Source organism: Nilaparvata lugens, chromosome 2 (genome assembly GCF_014356525.2).
Source record: "Nilaparvata lugens isolate BPH chromosome 2, ASM1435652v1, whole genome shotgun sequence".
Classification (NCBI taxonomy): Eukaryota; Metazoa; Arthropoda; class Insecta; order Hemiptera; family Delphacidae; genus Nilaparvata; species Nilaparvata lugens.
Window position 1 is genome coordinate 76,265,479 of NC_052505.1, and position 24,767 is coordinate 76,290,245.

The 24,767-nt window shown below is 36.4% G+C and overlaps 1 protein-coding gene and 1 long non-coding RNA gene across 3 annotated transcripts in view; both read left to right on the top strand.

Annotated features, from left to right (window-relative positions):
• LOC111048342 (ras-related protein Rap-2a) overlaps window positions 1–24,767 on the top strand; it is a 101,510-nt gene that overhangs the window by 6,769 nt on the left and 69,974 nt on the right. For both annotated transcript variants that reach the window (XM_022334219.2, XM_039421748.1), the window contains exon 2: window positions 1–217. This exon is cut by the window's left edge and continues 100 nt beyond it. In XM_022334219.2, the coding sequence (XP_022189911.2) occupies window positions 194–217 (24 nt within the window). In that variant the 5' untranslated portion in view covers window positions 1–193. The remainder of the gene's footprint in view (window positions 218–24,767) is intronic.
• LOC120349984 lies at window positions 433–10,472 on the top strand. The gene is made up of 3 exons (XR_005570560.1): window positions 433–973; window positions 9,301–9,437; window positions 9,896–10,472. It is a non-coding gene; the product is annotated as an uncharacterized LOC120349984 (long non-coding RNA).

Sequence of the window (24,767 nt, forward strand, 5' to 3'; positions counted from 1 at the left end):
CGCTCGTCGAGCATCGCAGTCGCGCGACAGACGCCCGACCTGCATCGCTTCCTCGCCGCAGAACAGCAGCGGTCCCCCTGGGGCCACCTGGGGCCCCCCCCACTCTCCCGCACCCAGCGCCAGCCCCGTCGCCTCCCGCCCCGTCTCGCCACGCCCACGCACCAACAACAACTACCGCTGCCGCACCTCGTCCATGCCCGTCGTTCCCAGACAAAAGGTGGGTAGGCCTACCTCTATCTATACACTCCACTTATTGCACCGACTAATTACAAAATTGATAATTTTATTCTTGTTGCAATCTTCAAATTCAAAATCATTTCAATCTAAATGTGCCTTTAAGCTTATGAATCAATGGCAGAATATTTTCAAGTTCAGATTATTTTTGACAGATCATTTATAGGATGAATGAGGCCTATATAGAAATATAGGATGTAACAATTTTGGACATGATTATTTTTATCTTGTTTTTCTGTTATTTCGGTTCTAAATTCGATTGTATTATCAGCTTGTTTTTCTCAGTGAGACAAAGATGCACTTATGGGATCGAGCTGTACCCTTCGAATAATCTACTTTCTTGTTCTCTCCAGTTCTTTTTTGCTATTTTCTTTCTCCCTTTTTCTGTCCTTGTTGGTAGCTTTGAGTTTGCATTGCTCTTTCTCTCTAGTTTCTTTGTCTAATTTTGATAATTCCGTTTTGCTTACGTCACTGTCTTGTTTGCTACCCCGTCTTCAACGCTCGATGATCCATTCTGTCTCTGAATTTCGTGAGTGGAGGTTGTAAATTTAACTTTTTCCTTTGATTCCATTTTTATTTAGCTTATGCTAAATTTTTCTATTTATTACAATATGTAGTTGATCAGAGACAGATTTCATTCATCACAAGTTGTGATATTATTATTATTTTCTTTATTTTTTTTTATTTCCTTTTTAAATATGTAAATTTTCTTGTTTGTTATAAAAAAAAAAAAAAAAAGGTAATCATGTCCGAAAATTTATTGAGTATTTATTCTAGCTGGCCTAAGTTATGGCAATTTATTTATATTTGTTGAAAACCTCATTCATCACATATGTATCCATAGTAATTTCTACAATTTCCGCTGTACAGGTAAAGCATTATTTATTTATATACTTTACTTATTGTTTTATAAGTCAAGTCTGATCAGATTATAATTAATCCCAGCTTTCCTTAAATTTGTTTTCAGCTCTAATTCTCGTAATTCAAAATGTTGGAAATATTTCTATGCAAGTTTATATAATAGTAAAATTAAATTAATAAATAAATAAATATCAAATTATCTTTGTCACGCTGGTCAAATAAATAAATAAATAATTAAATAAAATTGTAAAGCCTTATTCAAGTTATAATTTTTCTTTTTAAAAAATCTCTTTTGGAAGCTTCACTTCGAGTATCTTGAATTATTATCTTTAAACTATTATTGATGAATTTATTAAAGATCTTGTGTATTGTTGATTTTGTTAAGAAGAGCAAATTCTGTATTATTGATCTCTCCTTTAGTATTACAGTATTTATATATATTCTTTTCGTTTCTCTATTATTTAGCGGTCATAGACTCGTAGACTCGTAGACTCGTAGTATCACAGGATGTCTTAGTTATGGCCATGGAAGCTGAATCCTTGCTGACCAACTCATCACAAGGAAACCAATATTTCCAGAAAAGATCTAAATTCGCCGTAAAAAGGATACTTCAAGAACTTCTTGTGCAGTGAAAAATTAATAAGTGAAAAATTTGAATAAAGTGTACGGAGGCCTCCTCACTTCAATACACCAGGTATTTACGAAACAACCAATATTAATTTATGGAAAATTCACAGGCAACTACTTCGCAAAAATAAATGGGACAGGATAATAAATAAATTTGTAATTACTTGATTTAAATTTTGTTTATTTTTTGGAAATTCTATTTATTTGATCTATTATGTATATTAAATTGCAAACATGATTACAATCTTATTGTTGATTATTGAATATGCCTAACAATCATCAATGACAAGTAATGAATGGGGTAAATCTTGAATTGTTGAGCTGTCATATCATTCAATTATAAATGTTGCTACTTAGAAGGGGTTGGAAATTAAATAAATGGAATATTTTAGTTAATATATTGAACTATATATTCAATTTATTGATTTAAATATTCGAAGGATTATTTCCTTCTCATCTCAAAGATTAATTTCAACTCCGGTAAACTGTAGTAACATTTCAACTGCGCCTTACTCTGCGAGGTTTGCTTGCAAACTCTTTCATTGATTTATCAATAATATTGAATGATGTGTGACGGTCTCGGCTGTTCTTATCCTTTCTTCTTTCATTGATGGTGGGGAGGATTCAGGTTAAAATTAAAATACAAAATCAAATATTATTCATCATAAATGATCTCGAATTATAAGTATTATATAATCATATTAATAATTTATTTAAGAAAATGATAATATGGGTTCACCGAATAAAGTAGCATCTATGGAATCTAAAATAATTAATTATTGGGATGTTAAAAAATCAGTTGAAGAGTGCTTCAATTTCAATTTGATTCCTATTAGAAAATTCAATCCTAATTTTGTTACTAAAGAGAATTTACTTTTCGAACTTGAAACATTGGGAGTACCTACAGATACAGTTATTGACAATGATGTAGACACTTTAAGGGGAAAGTATCGAGCATTAGTTAGCAATCCAGACCCAAAAATTGCACGAATTATTTACGATGATGAGTCTAGTAAAATTGCTATAAAAAAAATCCTTGATTTATTGACAGGGGAAGATGAATACTTGGAGAAAATTCTTTCTATGAGTATTCCTGATAAAAAGGTAAACATTCATAAAGCGTTATCCATTTTTCTACATATTCTCAATCGAATTGTTCAATTATTAACTTATGCTAAAGAAGCAAATGACCAAAATCTAATTAAAGGTATTGATGAGTCTATTGTATTAGCTCAGGCTACTTTTACTAAATTGATCGACTTGTGTGAATGCTTTAGTAGATCTAGTTCGCCTCATTTTGAAAAACAAAGCAGTCTCAGTACACCCGATTCAAAATGAATAATCCCACACACGATTCGAATACTAAACTTCATACTAATACAGTAAATCGCTTTATTGCGCAAATTCCTAGTACAAGTAATATGGAACAAAATGTTACTCAGTATTCACAAACAAATGTTACCAATCCTGATATTCAAGTTACTGATTTTGAAAATATAAATAATAGTAATACTGTCTCTATGGTAGAACAGGTACATGCTACAATAAATGAAAACTTGGGTAGGACTGTATTCGGTAGTGATTTCAATACTAATAGGGTAAACCTAGCAGCCAACTTGTCTTCACCTTTATTTGGTAATTTGTATAATAAATTATCAAATCCTATCGAAGGTCTGATGAAGGAACTTCCGAATACTGACGGATTGAATGTTGATAGTTTGTTGAAATTCATTGAAATATGTTTGAAAATAAAAGAACGATCGAACTTATTAGATCAGCAACTTTTCCATATCATTCACTCTTCTGTTGTAGGGCCTCTCGCCGATCGATTGAATTTAGCTATGAGTACAAATAAGAGTTTTGATGAATTTCATAAGGATATTCTGCAACATTTTATTCCGTCTAGATTGATTTCAATCATTGAAAGAGACCACTATTATCGTTTACAAAGGGCTGGTGAACCCTTGTCTGCTTACATTGTGTCAATCAAAGACGCTAATAAACTACTAAGATTAGAAAAATCTGAGGAAGACGTAGTCAATAATATTTGCTCAGGGTTGAATCCAGAGGAAAGAAATAGACTAGTTTTCCAATCCAAACCAACTAGTTTTAATGACTTAACTTCCATCTCAGTAGTATCTCAAAATATTCAATATGGGGATTTAGAAAGAAATAAATACAATTTTAATACTAATAAAAATAATCAAAAATCTCCAATGAATGTTGAATTAGCTCAAAGACGTTGTTACAAATGCAACAAAGTAGGTCATCTAGCTCAGTCATGTAGATCCAACATGAATAATTCAAATTTCAGAGGTACAAGCAGTAATTCGAGAAATCAGAATCAGAATCACCAAAGATCTAATAATAATTTCACTAGAGATCTATCTAAAATACGTTGCTTTAAATGTGATGAAAGTGGACATTATGCAAACTCTTGTGAAAATAAAAAAGCATGTCTAGCTGGGAAACAGTATGAAAAGAAAATAGACAGTAAAAGAAAATTTCAAAATACCAAATACAATCAAAAATTCAATAAAGAAAACGGAATTAATACCTTGAAATGTAGTGATACTTTTTCTAATGGTAAGAAGAAATCAATTCAATCAAAATATACTGACAAAAATCAGAAAATGAAAAATAAAATAAAAAGAAAAAAGCAAAAGAAATTTAATCAGTTAAAGACTAGAGCTTTGATTAATAAAATCACTCCTTTAATAGTATGTGAGTTAGGAAATAACTGTGTCAGTTCTATTGCATTGATTGATTCTGGTTCTGATTATAGTATCATTTCAAGGAAAGTTTTTACTGAAATATTACGGGATAATGGTAATCTGCTTATTCAAGAGGATATTCAGCATTGTGTTACTGCGAATAAAAGTAAATTACTGTTGAAAGAGTCAGTTCTATTAAAAATAAAAATTGAAAACTTCAGTTGGAAATTTCGTTTCTTTGTTCATGATGATTTGTCAATTCCTATTGTTTTAGGTTGTGATTTTATTCATTATTCCAAATTAGTTCCTGATTTATTCAATAATAGGTATTTCTTTGGATTTAAACCGCAATTCAAATTTTCTTTTGAAAAAAATCACAGGTTGGAATTACTAAAGAAAATGAATAGAATTGGTACTGATGTGGAATTGGACGATTTAAGCTCTTCGCAGAAAGTAGAATTAAACAAAGTATTAAATCAATTTGATGATGTTCTTACCCATAAACTAGGTAAATCGAACGTAATAGAATATGAAATTCGTCTGATAGACAATCAGCCCGTAAGGAAAGCTCCTTATCAGTTAAATCCGATAAGAATGGAAATCTTAAATAAAAAATTCAAAAAATGTTAGATGATGGAATTATTGAGAAATCAACTTCTAATTATTCCAGCCCTTGTTTCTTAGTTCCTAAGAAAGATGGTGGCCATCGTGTGGTAGTAGATTATAGAGCATTAAATAAAAAAATTGCATTAGATGCTACACCTTTGCCAAACATTGAGAGTACATTCCATTGGTTTAACGGTGCTAAGTTCTTTACTGTTCTTGATCTTACTGAAAGCTATTATCAATTGAAATTATCTCCATCTTCTAAGCACTTGACTACTTTTGCAACTCCAACTCAAACTTACTGTTATACTCGTGTACCGTTTGGTTTATCAATAGGTGCTCAAGCCTTATCTACTGCTTTGAATATTTTATTTGAAGGGATAAAATTCAAATTTGTAATAAATTATTTGGATGATATTGTGATTTATTCTAAAGATTTTGAGTCACATCTTGAGCACATTAAGATAGTGTTGTCCAAACTTAAACAAGGTGGGTTTACTGTAAAAAAGGAGAAAGCTAAATTTGCAAAAAAACAAATCTCCTTTCTAGGTAATTTAGTAAGTGAACATGGTATTACTATTGATCCAGCTCGGACAAATTCAATTCGTAATTACCCTAGACCAAAAAATGTCAAGGCTATCTCCAGATTCATAGGAATGGTAGGATATTTTCACAAATTCATTGAAAATTACGCTGAAATCGCCTCACCCCTCAACGAACTAAGAAAGAAGGATAAAAAATTTATTTGGGAAGATGTTCACGAGAAAGCTTTTCAGAAATTGAAAAATGCAATTATGAACCCTCCTGTCTTAATAACAGCTGATTTTAATAAACAGTTTGTGTTGCAAACTGATGGGAGCTCCTTATCAATTTCTGCGGTCCTTTCTCAATATGTTGATGGCATCCTAAAGCCTATTAGTTTTGCTTCCAAAAAGCTCACTCAACAAGAATGCAAATATTCTACATATGAGATCGAATGCTATGCAGCAATTTTTGGCATGGAAAGATTTAAACTGTACTTACAACACACTAAATTCTTGTTGTTAACAGATAATAGTGCCTTAGCATGGATTTTAAAACAAGACAAGCAAATTGGTAGACTTAGTCGTTGGATACTTAGGCTTTTATCATTTCAGTTCACAACACAGCATGTAGCGGGAAAAGATAATTGCATAGCTGATGCTTTATCCAGAATGTACCATGATGACAGTGAATTGCCTGAAATTGATGTCAAAGATGAACATATAGAAGTAGAAAATAGTCTAAACTTAATAAACTCACTAAAAATTACCGATTTTCCACTAGTATTCACTGACATAAAACAACACCAAGAGAATGATCCTATTTTAGCGGATATAATAGAAAAGATTAATAATAATATTGATCAGTTTCCTTATAGTTTGTCTAAAGGAGTATTAGTGATAAAACTAAGAAACCAGGAAAAACAAAAAATAGTCATACCCAAACTTCTTGTTCCTTTAATCTTCAAATATTATCATGAAAGTATGATTGGTGCTCATTTAGGCATTGCTAAAACTATTTCAAAAATTCAAGAGAATTTCCACTGGGTTGATTTGAGGAATGATATAATTTATTTAGTTAAATCTTGTACTCTTTGTGCAAAAAGTAAACCAGCTCAGGCTACCAATTACGGGTTTTTATCATCAAAAATACAGGAAAAACCTCTTGAGATGATACATATTGACTTAGTTGGTCCATTAGTACGCACATCACAGAATAACTGTTTTATTTTTAGTGCAATTGACGTTTTCAGTAAATTCTGTTGGTTAAAATGTTTGAGAAAAGCTAATTCTGAATCAGTAATTAGAGCATTGAAAGGTATTTTTGCGAATTTCTCTACTCCTAAACAAATTATTAGTGATAATGCATCAATTTTTAAATCAATCAAGTTTAAAAATTTCTGTTTTCAATTAGGAATTCGTCATAATACGACTTCACCTTTCTATCCTAAAGCAAACATAGTTGAAAGATTACATCGTAATTTGCGTAGCTCTCTCATTGCTTTTCATGCAAACTCACAGAATAAATGGGATGATACTGTAAATGATTGGTTAGCTTTAGCTTTTAATACTGCTGAACATGATAGCATTAAGTGCACCCCTTTTTCTCTGATGTTCCGTTATAAACCTAAAGAACCTCTTTTGAATATCTGGAATATTAATGAAATTTTACCTGATACTGCCGATGAGAACACTGTAGAAATTTGGCAAAAGGCTAAAGAGCAATTGATGAAAAGTCATAATTATAGAAAAACTCGCTATGATAGGAACCGTGTCCCTATTCCTTTTGCTATAGATGACCTTGTATGGGTCCGGACACATATTCTCAGTGATAAGGCCAACCAAATTTGTACAAAATTAAGCTTCCGGTATCGTGGCCCGCTAAAAATAAAAAGATGGTTATCTGATGTTACGGCTGAATTAGTTGACCCTATTACTAATCGCTTTGTTCAAAAGGCTCATGTCTCACAATTAAAGAAATATAATTCATAATTCCTTGTTTTGGATAATGTAGCCTGGTATTCATTCTTCCTTCTTATCTTTGAAGTAAAGGGTAACGGTTTCGTCTCTGTTGTTTCTTACTGAGAGATCGGCTCATTGATACTTTCTTCTTTGAGTTATTTGTAGGAAACTCACTATTATTCTGTAACGTTTCACTTCTGGTTAAATTGTGTTGCCTTTGGTTTAGGTGTTTCTGAAGAGTAAATAGTTGTTTTCTTTGGTGAAGCGCGCCACCTATTGAAATTTTAACTTTACTCACTTATTTAATTTCTTTATGGAATTGTGTAAAATATTGTACAAAAGAATCTATCTTAGCCTATAAATAGATAGAAATTTTATTGAGATCATATTATTAGATAGATTATTGAAATAGTTTATAGTTATAATTTTGCTTTAGTGTTAATGAATTTTGATGAATAGTGGTGAATAGCAGTGTTTCTATTTCATCAGATTGTTGTAAATAAAGTAAGGGAATAAAGTGAATCAAAAGAAGAGTTTTGATAAATGATAAAATACTTGAAAATGTATATTATTATCACTTTAATTGGGTAATAGAGTAGAAAAATATTGGTTTCTGTATGTAAATAATGTCAAGTGATTTATCTTTCAAATTTTATCAAGAGTGTATGAATTTTGTTAGAATAGAAAAAAAAGGATCAAAGATATATATATATAATATATATATATATAAAAAAAGGGGTAGGCAAATGATCATTAGAGATGGAACATATTCTTTGGGACTGAGAACTGATTAATTTTCTTTTGAATTCTGAGTGTGGACGCATGTTCAGATATTTCTTTGTTTGAAAGACTTCAAGTTTTTGTTGGGAGTGGCCAATCCCTGCATTAATTTGTGGTCTAGTTTCTTCTGTTGTTAGATTCTAATTTTTTTTATTATTTCAATGGTTACTCAGCTATTGAGTAGGTTCCACCTCTGATCTTCATTGAATTTGTAATCAAGAGTTTTTATTTGATTTTTATTTGATGTTGAGTTTTGAATTAATAATTTTACAAATAGATGATTTATTTCTTGGAATAATTCAACTCTAAGAGTGAATATTTCTCAACTCAAATTCTTATGAAGCATTCTTCTCTGATAAATTCTATATATATGTTAATTCAACTTAAAAATTATCTTAGCTAGCTCAAATTTTTTTTTAGAATGTAGCTTTCACACACTTGAGTGGAGGGAGTATGTAACAATTTTGGACATGATTATTTTTATCTTGTTTTTCTGTTATTTCGGTTCTAAATTCGATTGTATTATCAGCTTGTTTTTCTCAGTGAGACAAAGATGCACTTATGGGATCGAGCTGTACCCTTCGAATAATCTACTTTCTTGTTCTCTCCAGTTCTTTTTTGCTATTTTCTTTCTCCCTTTTTCTGTCCTTGTTGGTAGCTTTGAGTTTGCATTGCTCTTTCTCTCTAGTTTCTTTGTCTAATTTTGATAATTCCGTTTTGCTTACGTCACTGTCTTGTTTGCTACCCCGTCTTCAACGCTCGATGATCCATTCTGTCTCTGAATTTCGTGAGTGGAGGTTGTAAATTTAACTTTTTCCTTTGATTCCATTTTTATTTAGCTTATGCTAAATTTTTCTATTTATTACAATATGTAGTTGATCAGAGACAGATTTCATTCATCACAAGTTGTGATATTATTATTATTTTCTTTATTTTTTTTTATTTCCTTTTTAAATATGTAAATTTTCTTGTTTGTTATAAAAAAAAAAAAAAAGTAATCATGTCCGAAAATTTAATTGAGTTAAAAATTTAATTCTAGCTGGCCTAAGTTATGGCAATTTATTTATATTTGTTGAAAACCTCATTCATCACATATGTATCCATAGTAATTTCTACAATTTCCGCTGTACAGGTAAAACATTATTTATTTATATACTTTACTTATTGTTTTATAAGTCAAGTCTGATCAGATTATAATTAATCCCAGCTTTCCTTAAATTTGTTTTTCAGCTCTAATTCTCGTAATTCAAAATGTTGGAAATATTTCTATGCAAGTTTATATAATAGTAAAATTAAATTAATAAATAAATAAATATCAAATTATCTTTGTCACGCTGGTCAAATAAATAAATAAATAATTAAATAAAATTGTAAAGCCTTATTCAAGTTATAATTTTTCTTTTTAAAAAATCTCTTTTGGAAGCTTCACTTCGAGTATCTTGAATTATTTATCTTTAAACTATTATTGATGAATTTATTAAAGATCTTGTGTATTGTTGATTTTGTTAAGAAGAGCAAATTCTGTATTATTGATCTCTCCTTTAGTATTACAGTATTTATATATATTCTTTTCGTTTCTCTATTATTTAGCGGTCATAGACTCGTAGACTCGTAGACTCGTAGTATCACAGGATGTCTTAGTTATGGCCATGGAAGCTGAATCCTTGCTGACCAACTCATCACAAGGAAACCAATATTTCCAGAAAAGATCTAAATTCGCCGTAAAAAGGATACTTCAAGAACTTCTTGTGCAGTGAAAAATTAATAAGTGAAAAATTGAATAAAGTGTACGGAGGCCTCCTCACTTCAATACACCAGGTATTTACGAAACAACCAATATTAATTTATGGAAAATTCACAGGCAACTACTTCGTAAAAATAAATGGGACAGGATAATAAATAAATTGTAATTACTTGATTTAAATTTTGTTTATTTTTTGGAAATTCTATTTATTTGATCTATTATGTATATTAAATTGCAAACATGATTACAATCTTATTGTTGATTATTGAATATGCCTAACAATCATCAATGACAAGTAATGAATGGGGTAAATCTTGAATTGTTGAGCTGTCATATCATTCAATTATAAATGTTGCTACTTAGAAGGGGTTGGAAATTAAATAAATGGAATATTTTAGTTAATATATTGAACTATATATTCAGTTTATTGATTTAAATATTCGAAGGATTATTTCCTTCTCATCTCAAAGATTAATTTCAACTCCGGTAAACTGTAGTAACATTTCAAGGAAAGGCCTACTGAAGAATTATTTGATTTGTTATTATTGCAATTTTCATGAACTCTGATTATTCGCCTTACTAGAACTCAACAACACAATACTGATCTTTGAATCTCAGTAGTTTTCCACATGGGCAAACAACTCAGATTGTTTGAGTTGCTTCCGGAATAATTTCCACAAAAATATGGATCAAAATCTATTAAAATTAGAATAGAATAGAATAGAATTTATTGTTTCTCATAAACAACAGAATAATATTACAACAAAAATCAAAACAAAGATACTAAGTTATTAGCCAAATTTATCAAATGCTATGGCTCAAAAATACAACAATGTAAGAATACAAAGAAATATTTATCATTCAAACATCGCCATATGCAGTCATAATAATATAACCAAAAGTCATTTGCCACATTTTCCAACTACTTATGCTCAAAAAAAACTAATATTGGAAATTCATATTTCTTTTAAAAAACGTAACAATACAATATAATATAATATGATTAATGTTATGATATAAATAGTAATATGATATATAATATGATAATATGATCATATTATCATATGATAATGATATGAATACTATTATATTACTACATAATTAGCCTACTATATTGTATGGTACAAGAAACAATAATGTGTGGTACCCCAGTAATGAAAATTGTTTTGGGGTTACCAAACTTGATTTTAACAAAAATAAGAGTGAGTCAAGCCCGATACAAGTGATTTAAACAATTGATTTTTCAACCTACTAAAAATTTCAAGAGACGAATTTCAACTTATCCATCTTACTCTACATGAAGTATTGTTTTGATTTACTTCACTGTCTATCTATCGATCAGAATAATCATCAAGTTTGAAGCAATCATTGTATTGGAGAGTCAAGTATAAAGAGCGGGCCGCCTGCGTGCCAATTTTAAGAATAATGCAAGTCTTTCTAGTCAGTCTTTCTATACTCTATCCTATCCAATCTCAAGCTTATTCACCCCTATTTTGAAAATATTGTCCCTTGAACTTCTGTCTCATCAGCAGTATCAGTTCAATCTATGCAGTATGAGACATTCAGTTACAATTACCTCCACTAGACTGTCACAAAGTAAAATTGTGACGAGAAAATAATAAATAATATTATTGAAAGACGCTCGGCTATCAGCAACGCTAGCCAACCGCGGAGATAAGGGAGGTACCGATGGCGCACCATCTTCCGCGCATCGGGACGATTTCCACCGCCTCTGACGGCGGCACAACTCCATCCCCTCCACTTTGCGGGAGTATTTAAACGCCGGACGAGCCCCAGACCACAGCATTCCGCTCACAACCTTCCTGCTCCTTGTACAGCGGCCCGTTGGCTGCCGTACGTCCCTGACCTCCCATCTCCCTAGGGCACAGCGGACCGTTGTCTGCCGTCCCTGACCTCCTATTCTTCCTTTTCCCCAGGGCACAGCGGACCGTTGTCTGCCGTCCCTGACCTCCCATCTCCCTAGGGCACAGCGGACCGTTGTCTGCCGTCCCTGACCTCCTATTCTTCCTTTTCCCCAGGGCACAGCGGACCGTTGTCTGCCGTCCCTGACCTCCCATCTCCCTAGGGCACAGCGGACCGTTGTCTGCCGTCCCTGACCTCCCATCTTCCTAGGGCACAGCGGACCGTTGTCTGCCGTCCCTGACCTCCTATTCTTCCTTTTCCCCAGGGCACAGCGGACCGTTGTCTGCCGTCCCTGACCTCCCATCTCCCAGGGCACAGCGGACCGTTGTCTGCCCTCCCTTTCCTCCCATTTCCCCAGGGCACAGCGGACCGTTGTCTGCCGTCCCTGACCTTCCATTCCCCCAGGGCACAGCGGACCGTTGTCTGCCGTCCCTGTCCTCCCATTTCCCCAGGGCACAGCGGACCGTTGTCTGCCGTCCCTATTCTTTCCATCCCCTCAGGGCACAGCGGACCGTTGTCTGCCGTCCTATTCTTCCTTCTCCCCAGGGCACAGCGGACCGTTGTCTGCCGTCCCTATTCTTCCTTCTCCCCAGGGCACAGCGGACCGTTGTCTGCCGTCCCTATTCTTCCTTCTCCCCAGGGCACAGCGGACCGTTGTCTGCCGTCCCTATTCTTCCTTCTCCCCAGGGCACAGCGGACCGTTGTCTGCCGTCCCTATTCTTCCTTCTCCCCAGGGCACAGCGGACCGTTGTCTGCCGTCCCTATTCTTCCTTCTCCCCAGGGCACAGCGGACCGTTGTCTGCCGTCCCTATCCTTTCTGTCCTTCCTTTTCCTACTCCACTGGAGCGGAACCGAGGCCGTAAGGCCGATACAAAATTACATCAAAGTGGTGTCATCAGAGAAGAGAGCGACCTTCACGCCGTCAGAAGCACCAGGAGGTGCTGTTCACGCCAGCCAAGGATCAAAGAAGAAGGAAGAGGAACTTCGACTTGCCTCCTTTCCCCGCCCACATTACGACTGAGCGAAGTCATCCAGGAGCAACACCTGGGTATCAATCACCCACCTCTGAAGCTACTCAGGGTGTACGTGATAGATTGGCGCCCGCACTTGGGGCACGAGGCAACGAAGTAAGAACCACTCAGCGACAGGTGCCCAAGCTGGGTTCAGAACCAACAGTAACACAAACCCCACTCATGGACCCAGGCGTGGTATGTGACAAGGTAAGAAGCTGGAGACTGTCATTCGACGGCCAATCAGATGCTCCCAGCTTCTTGGAAAGGCTAGACGAGCTACAACAAGCCTATGGGCTCACTGGCAACCAGCTACTAGTCGCGCTGCCTGAATTACTGGTTGGTAAAGCTACTCTATGGATGCGTAATCGTCGTGACCAGTGGAAATCATGGGACAATTTTGTGACAGATTTCAGATCACGCTACTACCCACTTACCTATGAGGAGGACCTCGAGAATCTAATTCAGGCAAGGAAGCAAAGGGAAGGTGAATTGTTTGACGAATTTCTCGAAGATGTACTGACACTCATGAGGCGACGAGGAGGTTTCACAGACGAAAATAAATTACAGAGAGTGTATAAGAATCTCCTCCCACGGTACAAATTGTATATTCGACAATCAGATGTTCATAGTATCAACGAATTGGAAAAATTCGCAAGGGAGTATGAACAAATAAAGGCAGAGGAGAAACAGAATAGACAGAATTCGAGAGTTCACATGATTGAGGACACGAAAAAGATTACAAGGCTCAAGGTTGAGACAGTTATAACCCCTACTAGTAACAGACCATCTCTTAGTGAGTCTGAACCCCATGTGTGGGCAATACAAGAGACCGGGGCACTGGAGATCAAACTGTCCCGAAATCCTGCCATGTAAAAGGTGCGGGAAGAGAGCACTGGAATGTGTCTGTGATATTCAAAAGGAGAATAAAACTCTGAACAAGACAGCAGTGATGCACATGGCACAGAGGATTCCTGTAATTGAAGAGTCATCAAGGGACAACAGAATATTCATCACTGTGACAATTGGCGGTAAAAAGTGTCGGGCATTGCTAGATACTGGTGCTGAAGCTAATTATATAAGTAACGAGGTCTATGAAGTCCTCCGGAAAATAGGGATGATACGGAAAGAGCCAGTACGTCACCAAGCAATTATTAGCTGATGGACGGTCTACCCTCTTGAATGGGAAGGTGACGACTAACATAACTATAGAACAAATCACAGTTCCACTAGCGGCATCTATAATGGAAGGACTTGGGCAAGAGTTGCTATTAGGCATGGAATTTATGCGTGAAAACAGGGTGAATATTCACACATTCACGAGAGAGGTGGAGTGGGATCCTCCTCAACTGAATCCTTCAAGTCCGCTTATTATGTCGCGATCTCTCTTATTGGGGACTAAGACAACTGCAGTCCCAACAATATCAGCTATAGATTCCGATTCTCAGGACAACAAGAGTCGCAACAGAAGGATGTTCAAGCAGGTTGGCTTGAATGGAGTCAAACTTGATGCCTTGATTGATAGCAAGACGGAGATGTCATATATTCCAAGGCAAGAATCCTGGAGCAACATTGTGATGAATCACAGAGATGAGATGACTGAGTCTGAACGGCAGACCACGATTCATGCCCCAGCCACCAATACAAGTGGTAGCTCCGAGAGTGATGTGGAAAAGTTAATACCACCCCCCATTGATATGGATGTAGAAGAGCCATCACAGTCTTTGACCATCAAGGAAGTAGTCCCACCGTCCCAGGAACCCACACCAGGCCCCTCTCGAAATAAGGATCCAGTGCTGTGTCACCGCAACACAACACCAGGAAAGCGCAGACGAGCAGGTCGACGACGTATGAAAGTCCGGTTACCGGATGGGCGACGTAAATATGTGCCCGTAGATCAGGCATAGATGATGCCTATAGGAGTGGCATACACCTCTAAAGGTGATGCCTGAGCGGCATACACCTCTTAAGGTGATGCCTGAGAAGGTGTACACCTCTTAAGGTGATGCCTAGATGGCTCACGCCTTTTAAGGTGGTGCCATAGAGGGCTCCGAACACCCCCCCCCCCCCCACCAAGTAGGAGTGGGGTGTCACAAAGTAAAATTGTGACGAGAAAATAATAAATAATATTATTGAAAGACGCTCGGCTATCAGCAACGCTAGCCAACCGCGGAGATAAGGGAGGTACCGATGGCGCACCATCTTCCGCGCATCGGGACGATTTCCACCGCCTCTGACGGCGGCACAACTCCATCCCCTCCACTTTGCGGGAGTATTTAAACGCCGGAAGAGCCCCAGACCACAGCATTCCGCTCACAACCTTCCTGCTCCTTGTACAGCGGCCCGTTGGCTGCCGTACGTCCCTGACCTCCCATCTCCCTAGGGCACAGCGGACCGTTGTCTGCCGTCCCTGACCTCCTATTCTTCCTTTTCCCCAGGGCACAGCGGACCGTTGTCTGCCGTCCCTGACCTCCCATCTCCCTAGGGCACAGCGGACCGTTGTCTGCCGTCCCTGACCTCCTATTCTTCCTTTTCCCCAGGCACAGCGGACCGTTGTCTGCCGTCCTGACCTCCCATCTCCCTAGGGCACAGCGGACCGTTGTCTGCCGTCCCTGACCTCCCATCTTCCTAGGGCACAGCGGACCGTTGTCTGCCGTCCCTGACCTCCTATTCTTCCTTTTCCCCAGGGCACAGCGACCGTTGTCTGCCGTCCCTGACCTCCCATCTCCCAAGGGCACAGCGGACCGTTGTCTGCCGTCCTGACCTCCTATTCTTCCTTTTCCCCAGGGCACAGCGGACCGTTGTCTGCCGTCCCTGACCTCCCATCTTCCTAGGGCACAGCGGACCGTTGTCTGCCGTCCCTGACCTCCCATCTCCCAAGGGCACAGCGGACCGTTGTCTGCCGTCCCTGTCCTCCCATTTCCCCAGGGCACAGCGGACCGTTGTCTGCCGTCCCTGACCTTCCATTCCCCAGGGCACAGCGGACCGTTGTCTGCCGTCCCTGTCCTCCCATTTCCCCAGGGCACAGCGGACCGTTGTCTGCCGTCCCTATTCTTTCCATCCCCTCAGGGCACAGCGGACCGTTGTCTGCCGTCCTATTCTTCCTTCTCCCCAGGGCACAGCGGACCGTTGTCTGCCGTCCCTATTCTTCCTTCTCCCCAGGGCACAGCGGACCGTTGTCTGCCGTCCCTATTCTTCCTTCTCCCCAGGGCACAGCGGACCGTTGTCTGCCGTCCCTATTCTTCCTTCTCCCCAGGGCACAGCGGACCGTTGTCTGCCGTCCCTATTCTTCCTTCTCCCCAGGGCACAGCGGACCGTTGTCTGCCGTCCCTATTCTTCCTTCTCCCCAGGGCACAGCGGACCGTTGTCTGCCGTCCCTATCCTTTCTGTCCTTCCTTTTCCTACTCCACTGGAGCGGAACCGAGGCCGTAAGGCCGATACAAAATTACATCAAAGTGGTGTCATCAGAGAAGAGAGCGACCTTCACGCCGTCAGAAGCACCAGGAGGTGCTGTTCACGCCAGCCAAGGATCAAAGAAGAAGGAAGAGGAACTTCGACTTGCCTCCTTTCCCCGCCCACATTACGACTGAGCGAAGTCATCCAGGAGCAACACCTGGGTATCAATCACCCACCTCTGAAGCTACTCAGGGTGTACGTGATAAGACAGTGAATGGAAACAATTTCAGAGGCTATGTATGGTTCAACAATAATTAGGTATTCACAAAGATAAGCAATTCCAGTCTCCTGATCAGTCCACTCAACGTTTGAACCTACCAATAATTGAGTGTGTTTGTCATATTGCGACAATCCGGCTTTAAGTCTAAAACTAATAGCATTTTCGGTGTGTGTTGGTGACTCTGTGTTTGAGTCACTTCAAAAACGATTTAATCGAGTTTGGTACAGCCTAATTGCTCTATTGAGGTCTGCAGATGATGACCAGCTCAATAAATATTCCATTCAATAGTTACAAGCCACAAAGGAAAGAGTTTTCCATCGTCACTTTGGTATCATCGGTTTGAGCATCACCTCACGAAGCAACAGGTCTGTCCCCATACACCTATCCACATTAAACGACTGTCGGTAGACGATAAACATTACCAACCTCTCTTTCACTAAACCTCCCCAGGGTGCTCCCTCCCCTCCCACCCAGTCACACTTTTACCGACGTCGTTTCCAAACGAATTGAATATCATAACACTACGTCTTGTCTATGTGTGGCTGTGTGAGTGCGCGTTTTTGTGAGTGCTTTTCCGACGCTATTTAATTATCGTTAATTTTCCATCGCTTTCACCGCAGCTATAGAAATGAGATTGCTTTTAATCCCTACCTTGAAGCACCATGACAGCAAGCTCTCAATTATTATTTTCGTCAGACAGAAAATGAGTTTTCACAGAGATTGAATCACTACAATGTTGATGATGCTCTTTTTACTGAAAGAGGGAGTAGTTATCCTCATTAGAGACGAAATTCCATTGCGAATCAATATGAATGAATACGTTTGATAAAATATATTAATAAACATGGAGAAAATTTACTCTTCTCAGAAAATTAATCAATACTTTGCAAGGATGGATCATGAATCAAGGATGGTTGCACAGGCCTTTCAATCAATGCGAATTAATCGATGGGGTTCATATTATATTCGAATATTATAAATAATTCACGATGAATATTTATTTTTTTATACATTGATACATACAATATCATTCTCAACTATGAATGATTGGGAAAGGAATAACAGCCTTAATGCCCAAAACTGTATGACTGAATGATACTTATTAGAGTTTGTCAGTAATAAATACAAAATTTATAACTTGAGATGGTCGTAGAAAATACAGAATGATCAGGAAAAATAGTATGGAATAGATACTTATCTTCAACTTATTTCATCCATCTCGATTGATGATAGGATCTATTGATGATAGGATCTATTGATTCTATAAAATCACTTTACTTGTTTAGGCTACTTTATTGAAGTTATAAAAACCAGAATAAAAACATGAAGAACCCTCTTATTTAAAACATTTCAAACAACTAGTTTCGGCATACTTTGGCCATTTTCAATTTTAAATGCAAGAATAAACAAGTTGATATTAGATAGTGTATATTTAATAAACATTTCAAAAGCCTGCACAAGTTAGTGAAATTTTGTTTTCATTACTTAGTTATTGATCCAGAAGTCGAATGTCATCCATCGTATCATAAATATGGATGATGATAAGCATTATTATAGTCACTGTAACGAGATTTCATATTAATAGAATTTCCAAGGAGCATCACCATTAAATCTATAGTATGGAGTTCTAGAAAAATCCTATTGTCTGATTCCTACTTCATCGTAACAATCCAATTTTTGGAAATTTCAATTTTGGACACCTGTCAATGAGATGAATACCCGAAACCGGTCGTGAGTAGCTATATATTACCAATCCTGGCACATGTTGTCGTGCCATATCTACGCATATCCTGCAATCCTGGCATATCTACTGTCGTGCCATAAATAAATGACAAAAGTACTGATGATTTTATACAATAAGACAATGGAGTAGTCCTACAGTAGTAAATAATAGAAAACCTATGATTTTTTCACCCATTAAAAGTAGAGAGAGCATGAACTGGACCTTTATATGTTAGTTCATTATTTCCTTTGAATATTAACATTTTCAATTGATGATTTTCCCCATTCAATATCTTGTCCGGATAGAACTACGAAATGTGAATGCAAGTGAAATTTTAGAAATTGAAAACTTTTGAAAAGAATTTATAAATGCCAACTTATAATTTCGAAAAAGCGTACGTCCTCAGTAATCTCTCTTTCATCCTCCATCCATCATTCCATGGAGAAAAACAATCCAATTCTCTCATTTCAACAGGGATCACTTGCAATTTCCTCATGCCATCTTAGCAGGACATTACTCTCTCCTATCTTGTTTCTCATAATCTGGGAGTCGCCACGTGTCCTCTTGCAACAATACATCCGTTTCTGGGAAAACCTGCGTCAGTTGTGGATGCCGCATCCGTATTGTCATGGAAAATGTCTCACAAACTTACCATTGTATGAATGATCACGTGGTTCACCCAACTCAAACTCTCTCATGGAACGTGGGTGAAAATTCTATTACTGCCAACCAAACTACATACGATATGAGAATGAGTTGGGAAAATATGTGTGGAAAGAAGAATGGTTTCTTTACATTTCTGTGACATCTGTCAACGTTATTACTTTGAAACAATCCTCGAATGGGAATTCGTTTTTCGGTTTCTTTAAATAATATGAAAATACATGAAGAACAGAGTCGCAAATGTCGTTGATTTTTACTGATTTTGAAATTGTCATATGTGAATTCCGTCTCATCATATTTAGCTCAGAACTGCTATTTTTCAAAGTAGATCTTACCTGAACTCAAAGCCTAAATTGATCCTTTATGATCCATGAATAAAATTATATAAACTGAATGAGCAACGAGTGTTGACTTCTGTTGAAAGAGTTTTGGACTATCATTTGTGTATGAGAAACTCTGTACCATTCATGTGAGGTGCGTGGACTTTTTATACGGTGATCCTTATACGAACCCATGAACTTTCCTACGGAATAAAATTTAACCATGGACTTTCCTATAAACTGTACGTTACTTATGTATTGTATTCTGTTACTTGTATCTATTACATTTATGGCAATTTGCACAGTATCCTATAATATTAAGTGAGCAATGTATGTGAATGTCTGTTAATATTTTTATATCTGGTTATATGGTTATTTATGTTCAACGGTTCTCGAAAACGGCTCTAACGATTTTCACAAAATTTAGAATATAGTAGGTTTATGATATCAAAATTCGATTGCACTAGGTCTCATCCCTGAGAAAACTCGCTGAAGGACATGAAAAGGATAATTCATCCTTGGAAAAACAGATGATGATTTCGTCGTCTGTCGATAACAGAAGATGCGTGTGCCTGTGTGGGAGATCAGCTTTGTAATCAATTAGCTTACCGTATCTCGCGAGAAATAAGCTGAAATTAGCTGAGAAACAGTTTTGGGCTGTACCTGTTAGTTCTTCCCCAATCATTTTAAAGAATTGAGCTCTGTTTATCAATAAATAAATAACGAGCGAAGCTCGGTGCCCCGATATTCATGTTTAAAATAGTCATTGTAGTATCTATTACAGTTACTGTATGAAGAAATCTGTTTGTTTGGTAACTTTAGTATCTACGAGTATATCTTACTTTCAATTGCCTTACATTGCATCTATAGATGTGTCATACTTGATTAGACATGACTGTCTCTTTGCTGCGGTTATGACTTCCATTCCAACAATATTGAGTAATTCACTGAAACATGATAAATATGACATCCCTTTAGGTGAGGATACTTAACGGCGGTAGGAGTAGAGTCGGTTTGGAAGTCCATCAGTATTTTTATATCATACTTCCAATTATGAAACGTTTATGGCGAATAATAAGGATATAATATACATTACTATAGAACTAACTGTAGTTGAGAAGACCGTGAATGTTGGTATTTCTGATTCTCACTTCTACTAAATAGAGAGAATAGAATCTCACAAAAATCCATTTCTCTTCAGGCCTCTCGATTCGCTTTCCATATATGCTGCTCAAATCCACACTAACTTATTCAAAATCAACCAAATAACAAAAAATATATAGTTATGATATTAATTATATTTTCTCTTATGGGCTTACAGTCATATCCTCAAAATGGACGAAGGAGAGAGTCAATTTCGTTGGACAACAAACTTGTTCTGTAGAATATTTCCCATAATATGTGGATGTTAAAGACTTGAAGTAAATTGGTCAAAGCCTTTGTTAGTTACTGTTGAGCACATGCATAGAATAATCTGTAAACTACAACTTCGCTTCACATGTTCAATTGACTATAAAATTATGAATCCTCACTCAGCAACTTATCCATTGAATTTGTTGTAAAAACGTGAAGCTGATACTTTTCTCTGATATTTTTTGAGATCCTGACAATTTTCCTCTTGAGTGAAAACTGGCATATTCTGAGTTTTAGGTTTTATGTTTTCGTCAAACAATGTAACAATGACAATTAGGTGAGAATGTTTGTTTATAGCTGTAAAGTTCATGAATTGTCGTACTACTGTCACAAACAATATGTTTCTGTCACAATGTTGGTATTTTATGGATGATCTTCTATATATGACTGAGTTCATTTTCATGTAACAACATATACTTTGGGGGAGGGATGAATCCCTTATCGGGATACGTGCCTAGAATGAATAATAGAAGAGGAAAAGTTCATATTGCTTGGAGTTGATCTCCAGCCACATTCGGTCTCCATACAAAAGATACAATATTGCTGATGTTGTTATAGAGGGAATAATATTATGTTAGTTGAACGTGTAATGGTCGTTTATTTAGGTGAAATATCGATATTTACTCAACTGATTAATTTATCCCAACAACATAGAATAAGGCTGTACTCCATTGACAACGCTGTTCTACATTCGAATAAAATGAGAGTATGAATCAATTATGCTAATGAGGCACTGCTGACATGTATTGCAGTCCATTTCGCCAATAATTTTGAAACTCGTAATTAATTATTAGGGGATAAGCTTACTGAATTTCGCAAAGCTCTTTAAGCTCTTTTCAACTGGGTCTACTAGAGAATTCACACCACGAATTCAATGAGTGGGAACGAATTATGATTACTATATTTATTTCTGAAATATCTGGGGGACCGAGCTATACTCAGAAATACAATGACAAAGGGATGGAAATTTAGAAGGAGTAAAAGGAGATGATACGAACTATAAATTGCTTGGAGCATGAGCGACTCCAATCAATGAAATACATAGTAGTATTGATTGATAAGTTCATGATTTTACTAATAAGAGTCAAATAATAAGAGCTTCCAGTACTATAAATTATACGAACTAATTAAATTGATACAAACTATAAATTGCTTGAGGCATAAGCGACTCCAATCAATGAAATAGTATTGATTGATAAGTTCATGATTTTACTAATAAGAAGAGTTAAATAATAAGAGCTTACAGTTTGATTAATTTTGTAACCTGTGATTGAAGCTCAAGTGACACAGTCGATATCAGTTGCATGAATCAAACACACATTACGAATGGATTATGTAGTTAATCAAGCTATGCTATGAGATATCAAGTTGACTGAATTTGAATTGTCTGAGCAATATTGATATTCATGATGTTAGAGAAGCCTAGTAATGGAACATGCAGCCTGCGATAGACAGGTTGACTTCAGCGTTGCACAAAAGACAAAAGCTACTGTTGATTCAATTGATTCATCAGCATGAAATATTTCAAAGAAAATTCCACTATTTTGATAGGATTGACGAAATTTCTCCCGTCATATTTTTTCAATTGAAGCGATATAATAGAAATGTAATTGTGAAATATTGTTTTTGACGGTGATGAGAGATCAATGGTTTTCAAGTTTCAAACGATTTCTGAACCGAAGAGTGTTTTTGAAGTTTGATATTTTTCTCATAGTGGAGCTAGCCTCAAGCAGCCAACCACAACCAGTATACTGCTGTTTCCCCAATGAAATTGAATGTGATTTAAAAATATCTCAAATATATTTATATTAAAATATTTTAATATATCAAAAATATTTTAATATATTGCAATATATTATGATTCCAGTAATTTTTCTTTCGTCTATGACAAGTGACCTAATCACTTTGGTGGGTTGAGTCGGAGAGGGGGCTTTTATTGCCTCAACTACACCCAAATCACTCGTGCTAATTTAAAGTGTGAAAACAAATGTGCACTCATCTATCTATCTATATTATGCATTTACACTTTGAAATATGGATATATAGAGCTTCTGCTAACAGACTCTGCTTTTTCAAGGACTGATACATCTATCACATTGATATTTCACTTTAAAAATTAAACTTATAGGGGAATAATAGATTGTTGATACCAAGCAAGGCCAATAGTTGAAATCAACATGAAGATGAAATTGGAATCTTGCATTATACCACCGAAAATGTTTAGTTGAAACCTTTTCTAGTTCTGACTGAAAATTTCAAGGAAACCCTTACAACAAGTCATTCTTTATTGATTTATTGTGGTAAACGTTCTAGAGTTAGCTTCGTTTCTCCTTATAACATAGAGACACTACATGATATTTCTTACAATCACATTGATCAGCTAAAAATAATTTAACATAGGAGATGTGCTACAGTTACCTATTCTTGTTAATATTAAACAAATCAATAGTTGGTCTATGTAGACAAATTTAATATTGATGGTAGATTTTGGAATTTTTTCAGTTGAAAATCAACATCAGTGTTGTAAATATTATCAACTTACCGTGATACACTCGGTACTTATACTCACTTCATAATGTAAAGATGTCATATTAATATGACACTAAATGTAGAGATGTCATATTCTATGACAGTAAATGGTAACTCAACAACCTTATCTTTACAATATTACTGTTTCATTTACTATCAATTTCACTCTAATAATATGCCGTGCGATGCTCTAATATTATTTGCAGTAACGATACTGCTATTACGTCAAATGAATACTCTCTACTTTTAATTTCGTATTCTTCACTACTCTCATTCTCTATTTTCCATTATTCACGTACTAGGAGGATGATTACTACAATCAATATGTAACATCCCATCATTGACTTGAATGAATGAATGAATGAAGTTTCATTCTCAATAAGCTTAATACAAGAAAATAAAAAATACATGCATATCAAAAACTTCCTTCAATTCCATTTTATTATTGAGCATTGATCATGTTAAACTGTAGTGATGATTTAACTTCGAAAATGAAGGTAATAAAAATAGCTTATAGACTGATATTTCAAGATTATAGGAAAAATGTATTATAAACTGAAATTCCAAGATTATAGGCTATGAGTTCTGAGAAATAGGCACTTTTACAGCGATGTTTGCTATTATCTAGAAACTGACAGTGATTGAGTATGAATTTTCACTTCTTACTTGAAAGAGAACTGTGTTCAGTGCATATTGATATTAAGCCACCATGAAATTGATCACCCAAACCTAACTTCGTCATCCAGTATTTTGATGTATGGGCTCAACAGGTGACAGGAAAAGAGTAATTGACTTTTCAAACTCATCAAATTTTCAATATCAGAGAACAGCAAATAGGCGACCAGTACGGCAGGAACGGAGACAGTAAAATGAACATTTAACCACTGAAATAATTTCAAAATGCGGTTTAGTATTTCAGCAGGGTTGGTCACGGTGCGTCGGTCTGTGGCATTGTTGTGTCGTGGACGCTTGTGACGGAACTGGCTGGCCCTATCTGTGCAGTAGACAGCTCTGTGTGTGCACACCCATACTGGTCGTCAACTCAACCACTAAACATGACCAGGATGGAATAAAAAATGTGTCACTTCGTTTTTGTGGCGTATTCGTTGAAGTATGCTTGAGAAAATTGGACTATTTGTAACACACTCTAGCTTGCAGTGTTTGATGTGAATCAGATTTCTGGAATGAGCAAAATTTGTAACCTAATTTTTCCAAGATTCCTGATTGGAGATCACAATAGATTGAACTGTAATATTCCAGTGTCTCGAGTGATAAATTATTTGAACTCTCTTTAAACAAAAAAACAATATACAAATTCTATTCAAAGGTGGGGTTGAATAACAACATTCAATTCTATTCTCAGTTAATGGACGAATGATATTCCAACTTTCAATGTACTTCAGATGAATAGGATATTGATTGGATATCTGCTGAAAGAAATAGGATATGATCCGAAGTATC